Raw genomic sequence first — 9,063 nt, forward strand, 5'->3', positions numbered from 1 at the left:
ATTTAAAAGCAATGTATGAAAATAAACATGAATGCATGAAAAAGCATTAACTCCCCCTCAAATTAACCTTCAATTCTACCCGAAAATAAATCAAGAAGAAATCAAAGATTTTGAAAAAGACATCCAATTGCCAATGACATCACCAAGGTTCTCATGAATTGACATGTATCCACTTGTATTAAAAAAACTACTACCTGAAATACTAGCATATGAAAAGCTAATAATCGAGAGAGTAGAACCAAAAATATGTCAATCCAAAACTAAATTGATGTTACCTTTAAAAGCAATCGTCATCTCAACGTTGAACACTCATGGGGAGTATGCCACCAAAATACCTACGAACGAGAAGATGTCGAGGCCTCCGTGTTGGGGTTAGAAATAAGAAATTTTGGAATCCAACACTGAGTCACACGATCAGTAGAACCAGTAGGTACATATGCACTAACAAAATCAGAACCAGACTTACCTGAAAACTTACCTTGTCGCTTCACAAAAGCATGATTTGAATTATATGCAAAGTTGCCCTGAGGCCGGTCTGACCGCTGCTGTCCCAGCGGTCTAACCGGGCTCCTCGAACAAAAACCTGATTTTTGCCACCGTCGTTTTCCAAAAGAAATTTCTGTTTCCTTTTTCTGTTTGCGGGCAAGTCGAAAACAAAAACCAACCAAATGTCCATCTTTTCCACAAAAAGAACAAGTGTACTTCTCACGACAAGTTTGTGAAGTAGATGTTTTTGAAATTGATGGTTTTGCAACAACAGAAGGTTTTGCATTCACAACATTTGATTTCGAAGAAGATGCATTCAAAGAAGACATGATGCCAGCAGATTTAAACACAGTGTTCTTAGGCTCAGATTCAATCAAAATTTCACCTCTCCTACAGTAGGAGGATGTCTAGCATGATAAGCATAAGAATCAAAACCTAAACCACGATTGTGTGTGCTAACTTTAGATTGATCAAGAATCATGTTGAGGTTCTTTTTACTATCAGAAAATCTTTGCAAAGAACTTTTCAAATAAGAAACCTCCTGAGTAAGAATAGCACAATCTTTGCAAACATCCAAAAGACCTTTTTGTTTTCTACAAGTTGAGCAAATAAACACCTCATCTTGTTTAATAATTTCTTCCATGTGTTTAACACGCCCTAAAGCATCTTTCAACTTCATCTCATTCAGAATACACTTTGAACAATCTTGAGAAATCAAAACACCATTGTTTTGTTTTGCCTTATTTGCACATGAAGCATTGACCAAAGAACTTGCACAAAAAGCAACTTTGTATTTTTTCAAAACGTTCTTGGTCAAAATCAACTCATCAACAACACGAGCATGTAAAGCAAATCCAAGAGCAAAAGAAGATTCCAACTTTTTAGATTTTTTAATCTCAAATTCCAATTTTTTGCAATTAACAGAATTGACATCTCGCAAAGCATTAATTTCAGAAAATAAAACTTCACAAGATTGACAATTATCGTCATTAGGAATCAAAGATTTTAATCTAGCAATTTCAGCATTAAGAATCTCAATAGTATGATCCTTCTCATCAAGAACAATAGAACATGTTTGAAGTTTCTTACCAAATTTGTAAGCAGTATATTCTAATTGATCATAACTAAGCTTTTCTTCATTATCATCATCAGATTCATCAACATCAGAACTTGCATTACGAGCAATAAAAGCTAGATCAACAACTTGCTTACCTTTGCTCTCATCTTCATCTTCCGATTCATCAAAAGCTTTTATGATTTCTTGGATTAACCACTGCATGCAATGTTTCTTCTTCTCCTTTGTGTTCTTCTTCTTGTTCACGTCATCCTCTTTGACTCTCCCATCATCTTCCTTCTTGCCTCTCCTAAGCTTAGGACAATGTGAGCGAAGATGATCAAGTGCTCCACACTCAAAACAACAATTCGGTTCTCCTCTTTTCCTGTTCCTAACATTTTTCATAGCTCGAGAAAATTTGTTAGATAACAAAACCAAGTCCTCCTCCTCGAACTGTTCGAGTTGATCATCAGACATGGCATTAAATAAAGCAAGAACAGAAGACTTCGACGAAGAAGCACCAACGTCCAAAGAAGTCGAAGACGAAACCAAAGCACTTGACTTAGAATCGACTTTACGAGCAAGAATATTCATCTCATGAGTTTTCAATTTTGTGTAAAGCGAATCCAAAGTCAAAGTAGACATGTTAACAAACTCCTGAATAGATGTAACTTTCATCTCCCAAATAGACATGTCAAGATCATTCAAAAAGTGACGAGAAATCTCAAATTGTGGATAATTTGCATCATAAGAAGAATCAACAGATCTAAGATCACTCAAAATTTTATTAACCGAGAAAGATAATCATCCAAAGCTTCTCCAGGTTTCATCTTAAATTTAATATACTCCTTTTTGAAAAGATCACGATGAAGTTCTTTAATGTTATTTGTTCCCTGATGAAAATTACTCAAAGCAATCCAAATCTCATGGGCAGTTTGAAGATGAACAACACGATCATAATCAGAACGAGAAATCCCACTCAAAAGAATATTGCGAGCTTTGCAATTTTGTTCAAACTCAATTTTTGCAGCATCAGTATTAATAACTTTAGGAATCACATAAGGATGAGAAACTTTTCTCCAAATATCATAATTCTCACCCATAATGTAAGATTGCATCCTACTACACCAAAAAAAAAAATCCGTTCCATCAAAAACATGAGGCTTAGTTGAAAACCTAACAGAAGTAGCCATGGCAAAAACTTTAGATCGATAAAAATCCAAAGAAGAAAACGAGGCTCTGATACCACTTGTAGGATCGAACACAAGCAACCAAGCCTACCAGAGGGGGGTGAATGGTAGGGAAAACCAAAAACCCAAAAACTTTTAGCAGAAATAAAAGTTACCCTCAAATCGATGGAAATCTCGACGTAGTCCTGTCGCCGCCGGTCGGACCGCTCGCACGCCGCCGGTTAGACCGCCGGTATGTCGTCGGTTAGACCGCCGAACCCGATGAAACACAAATCGAAGAACTCTCAAAGTAGATGACAACTTTATTGCTTCTCTTTGTGTTTACAAAGTGCAACAACAGCACTCCTTACAAAAATCTCGACTAAACTCGAAACCCTAACTAAACTATCAACTCTACGCTCTCCAAAAACCGATACCGGGAGGACACACCCTCCCCCTCTATTTATACTAAAAATCCTCCTACTCAAAGTAGGAGTACAACTCCTAGTTCCACTAGGACTCTATCTTTAATTATCAAATCAAATTACAATCCCAAATTGTAATTCTCTCAAACTACAGCCGCAGCCAACCGCATCGGACTCGATCTCCTGCGCTTGCTCCTTCTTGGGCCTATCGCACGTGGGCCGACGTGCTACTGCTCCTGGACCGGCTCGGCCTCCAGCCAGCTGCCACCGAAGCCCACCGGGCCATCACACATGCATGGCACAACATGCATGCATCAATCACCATACATACATGCATATGCTACGACCAGCATACACACATATATGCATACACGACCTGCTACAGTAACTCGAAGCACTGTAGCACCATATACTTCTCTCTAATTTCTTCCAATCTCCTTGGTGAACACTGGCACTTACACGCACACCTCGTAAAGCCCGTTGCGAAGATCACTCCCACACGGTATCCATCCACCGTGTGCCATCTCGTATCCAACTTCGTCACCCGGTATTCTTGACCGTCTGGACCTCAACTCCTCCCCGAGTTTAGTCCCGATCTCCACCGTTGACCGAAGTTGACCTCCAAGAATCCTAACTCTAGTCACCTTCTCACATGGTATCCCGACCACAGTAGACCTCTGCTCCTCCCTGAGCATAGTCCCGGTCCTCACCATTGACCAAGGCTGACCTCAAGTCACCTACACACAATCAGACAAAACAACCGTTTCTGGGCACAGATATCACAACCTGACCCACATTAGTCACACGCACTCACACCAACATCCACACATCTTTTTAAACCAATTCATCGATTAAATCATTTGTAAAGCCAATTGTTCATCACAAATATTAATCATGACAATGATTTCACATAATGGGACGGAGGTAGTAGTTTTTTTTTATAAAAAATATATTTTCTTAAGTTTTGGACGAGTAGGATTACTTCAAGATTTATGCTAAAATATTAACCTCATCCGCTCATTCCATTACCAACTCAATTGATCCCTATCTTGACCCGTAACACGCGGATAAGACTCCCCTAGCTTTGTGAAGCACAACTACAAACTGCACAAAGTGAAGGATCTGTTTCCATAGCACGTAGTGCCGAAGTGCGCCTTCCGTCCCTCCCCTTGGCCCGCACCAACGAGGCCCGTCGATCATCCCTTTCCTACCACCTCCCTCCTTCTACAATATATATTATTACACATTTACCTCCACTTTTTGCTCAGGTCCGACGGAATTCTCCTACCCTACCTCTCCTCCCTTTTCTCTGGCTTCTCCGACTACCAGATTCGCTGCTCCTATGGTCCTACCTTCCTAACAACAAGGCTTCTCATATATACCATGTTGTCAATCATGTCCAACGCTCTCTCTATCTTCAGGGGACTGATGCTAGCACTATTGTCACCGTCGCATCACTGCCTACCACTAGTCTTTCACCATTCCGACCATCCCAATAAAGCCACCCTCACCACCCTCTAGCCACCTTTAATTAGAGTAAGTTTTATCCTAACAAAGTAAAATAGGCTCTATGTTTTGTGATCGGATGGACTAATTTATTTTCGATTGGTTGATGTAATGTAAGTAGCTAGCGAGGTGACATGCGTTTGGGAGTTGCTGGTTCAAAAGAAGAAACGTAGGTCACATCAAAATTAAGTACTCAGCTTAGGTGCATGACATTTGATTAATTATATGCACTCCTACCAAGGAGCAATATCATATGCTTATATTACAGTGACACCAAACATAGATTACGTACTAATTAAATGCACTGTGCACGTCACACACAGCACTGACGCTATATCACTTTGCTCACGAGTCGCGCATGCATGCACCCGGCCATTAAATCACATACATAATACACGTACAATACACACATAAAAATATACATACGTGTGTCGATCGGTGTGCATGTAGATATAATATATATGTAAAAACCGATCGGAAAAAGGAAAAAATTAGAACTCAATAAGAGTATATATCAGCAGCCAGCAGAAATTAATATGCAGTGACGATGGCCGGGCGCCGGGGGAGCTGGATGGGGGATCACGAGGAAGGGTGGTGGTGGTCGTCGGCGGTGGGCGGCAGCACCGGCAGCAAGCCCTTGTCCTGGAGGCTTCGCACGGTTTCGTAGAGGCACTGGCGGACGGGGACGAAGTCCATGCCGAGGTCACGGAGGCGCTGGTTGGAGAAGAGGTACCCCTTCACCGGCGGCGCCGCCTCGTCCTTGCACCTGCTCGGGACGGGGTACTCCGGGAAAAGCTTGGCGAGGGCGCGGCAGAGGTCGCCGCGGTGCAGGGTGCTCTCGGCGCAGATGTACCGGCCCCGCGCGCCGCCGCAGTCGTACACGCGGACGTGCGCCTCGGCGACGTCGCGGACGTGGACGTACGCCTGCGCTGCGTTCACGTACGTCTTGGCCGACCCCGTCAGGTACTTCATCACGTGCTCCGTGCTCGCGTTCACCGTCGCCTGCAGCAGCGGTCCCAGCACCAGCACCGGGTTCACTACGACCAGGTCCACCCCACGCCGCCGCGCCACCTCCCACGCACCCTGCTCCGCCACCGTCTTCGCGTAGCAGTACCAGTTCTGCAAAATTATGAAGTATTATATATATATATATATATATATATATATATATATATATATATATATATATATATTATATGATCATGTTTCCAACTGATTATTAAGGTCGTGTTCCTTATTATACTGAAAATGAAGACGAAGCTAGCTAGAGCACGGAAAAAGAAGAAAATCATTAGCGTATAATTAATTAAATTTTAATCGTTACAAACTTGAAACCCATATAAATTTATCTGATATTAGTTTTAGAGCAACTCCTATATATAGTTATAAAATTTTCTATATTCCATATATAACTATTTATTCTTAGAAGTTCTGCACAAGTTTATACTATTAATTGGAGAACTATAGATCGATTGTAAGAAAAGTTGTAGTTGTTAGAAGCGTTTCAAAAAGGGCTGAACCTATATACGTTATTATTATTATTAAAAAGAGATTGCAGATTATTTTCATGTAAGATGAACTATCTTTCGTAAATATGAGTAATTATGAAAATAATCCTGCTCTGTTTGGTCTCAACTACAGAGGAGTAAATGACAATTCTGGATATATTTGCGCGGTAGTAGGTGGAGGAAAAGTATTTGGGGTAGTTAAGAAGAGCTCCTCAAAAGGAAATGGCTTGGTCTTTGTCAACTTGACTACGAAACACCGATGATGACCATGGAAGATGAGAAATCAACGTCACCTCTTTTTAGCCACGTTTGGTAAAACTTGACATGCGTTAAAAGCTTTGACGAAATTAAGCAGACAGTGACAAACCATGAGCATGAATTCAGTAATCATCATATATTAGTATACATAAGTTGATATAAGTCGTAGTTTCAAAGATTTGAAGCCGTAAAGTTATATAACCTAGAATCTTCCCAGTCTCGTTTAATTATTCTTTTCAGATGAAAACTAATTACTTAGTATATAACAAGTTGATGATCTTTAATTATTAGCTTGTTATTGAAGGCGTATATATATATTCCCTCCGTCTTAATTTAAACTCAGTTATGGGTTTGTGAGTTTAAAGTTTGACCGTCCGTCTTATTTAAAATTTTTATATGATTAGTATTTTTATTTTTATTACATGATAAAATATAAATAGTACTTTATGTATTGCTTTTTTCTAAAATCAACTTTATAAATTTTATAAATAAGACGGAGGGTCAAAAGTTGAATACAGAAATTTATAACTGCACTTAAAATAAAAGCTAATTAATTTGCATGCATGTTAATTAACTATGCATCGGAGGAAAGCTAATTAAGCCAGCTACTAGGTACACACATGACATGACACGACATACCTCTGTCCTCTTGCAGTATTCGAGGTCACTCCAGCAGGTGTCGTCGACGGGCTTGTTGGGGTCCCTGTAGGGGTTCATGTAGACAGTGCCGATGGAGGACGTGAACACCACTCGCTTGATGCCGGTGTCGGCCGCCGCCGTTATCACGTATCTCGTCCCCCTGATCGCCGGCTCTATCATCTTCTCCTGAATTTGATCAGATCAAACCGATTTGTTAGTTACTAGTTAATTATACTGCTTGCTCGATCGAGACCGTTAATTGCCATTGAAGTACATGCATGTAGTTTACATACAGGATCATCGGTGACGGGGGAGGCAGCGTGGAAGACGCCCTCGCAGCCGGTGAAGGCGGCGACGAGGCTGTCGGGGTCGAGGAGGTCGGCGCGGAGGAGGACGAGGCGCTCGCCGGCGCCGTCCAGGGCTCTCAGGTGGTCGTTCTTCGGGTCCACTGCCAATATCGTCAGCAATTAATGGAGTTAGTACTAAAACTAGCTATATATATCAAATTAATTATACACTCAGCAATTAAAGAAGATCGATCAAGAAGAGTATGTATTGCAGTGCGTACTAGGGTTCCGGACGGTGCCACGCACGGTGTAGCCCTTCTCGAGGAGGCGCTTGACGAGCCACGACGCGATGAACCCGCCGGCGCCGGTGACGCACACGGTGCACCCATGGCCGGAGAGCGCGGTGGTGGCCGGCGCCGCCGCGGCTGTCTCGTCAGTCGGCATCTCGATCAGTCGATCTCCTCCCTGAATTTCTTCGAGCTAGTTAATTTAATTTCCCTGTGATATATGTTATCACGCCCCCTGCAGGGACGACGACAGCTACGCGTGTACAGTTGCTAGCTAGTTTGCTAGGTACACCTGTGTCGTCGTCTGCTAGCTAAGCTAGGGAGCAAGCTGCAGGTTTTTGAGTGGTGGGTGCAGCGGATGCAAGGAGACGAGGCACGCACCGTGGCTGTATTTATAGAGGAAAACAACACGAATATGGCAAGAGAGACACAGACCGAGAGCGAGAGTGGTTCAAGACGGTTGGAAAAGGAAAAAAAAAATATGGTAGGGCCCATTTGATGGAAGGGCCATCACACACCCCAGTTGGTGAGAAAACTTCTTTTATTTTCCTTGTGCGCTCGTAATTGATTTTGTTCCTATCCATTCCCAAATAGTACACTCCTTATTATCATTTTCTCGAAAGAAAATATTTATCATCAACATTTATATTGATTGCGCTACTATTAAAATCTTGATCATATTAAAACTTTAAATTATCAGATATCGTCTATAAACCAAAGCTGTACGGATATGCATATTTTAACGTGCGACATATTTATATAACACTGTATATTTTTAAATATTTACAAATTCATTACTAAAATTGTAGGCCGGAGTGTGATCGATCAAAGTTTAAGGACCTGTTCACTTTGATGCCATTTTCAACCTTACCAAATTTTGATAAAGTTGCCAAAAAAGTGGCTATATTTAGTTTGTTGCCAAATTTTGGTAACTATATAAGAAATTCTGCTTGGCATCAAAGTGAACATGCCCTAAATATATATATGATAAATATTTGAGAGCAGTGGTAGTACTCATCACTAGCTAGCTGGTAAGAACTATTCTACGAATATATGCATGATCAGATTTTTCACAAGCGGTTTTAATTTAAATTATAGGACATCCTCATCATTATTACCAGCAGATTTTCTTATGACCAGCCTATAGAAATGAGCCTGGAAGTTTGAAAAAAAATTCACTTTTTAATAGTGCGACAAGGCACCTGAAGACTGGATATAGTGAATTACTGAAAATTATTATATTCTACATGCACGCGTGATTCAGAAGCTTCTGTAGGTATATGTGCATGTCAGGACATATAGAAGCGATTGGCAATATAGCTGCTGGGTCGTACGTAGGCCATCAGCTTTGGCCTTTAACTTGGATTGGAGTTGGTACCCAGCTACCCCCGATCGAGATATCACTTAGAGCAGCCATAATGGTTATTTATAGGCTTTTTACAAA

The 9,063-nt window shown here is 41.2% G+C and overlaps 1 protein-coding gene across 1 annotated transcript; it reads right to left on the reverse strand.

Annotated features, from left to right (window-relative positions):
• Window positions 1-4,825: 4,825 nt before the first annotated feature.
• Window positions 4,826-8,047, reverse strand: LOC4346438 (cinnamoyl-CoA reductase 1). The gene is made up of 4 exons (XM_015757127.3): window positions 7,614-8,047; window positions 7,339-7,493; window positions 7,046-7,231; window positions 4,826-5,759 (listed from the first exon to the last, which is right to left on the reverse strand). Exons 1-4 carry the CDS (start codon window positions 7,774-7,776, stop codon window positions 5,220-5,222), a joined length of 1,044 nt encoding a protein of 347 aa, XP_015612613.1. The 5' UTR covers window positions 7,777-8,047; the 3' UTR covers window positions 4,826-5,219.
• Window positions 8,048-9,063: the final 1,016 nt, after the last annotated feature.

This window comes from Oryza sativa, chromosome 9 (genome assembly GCF_034140825.1).
Source record: "Oryza sativa Japonica Group chromosome 9, ASM3414082v1".
Lineage (NCBI taxonomy): Eukaryota > Viridiplantae > Streptophyta > Magnoliopsida > Poales > Poaceae > Oryza > Oryza sativa.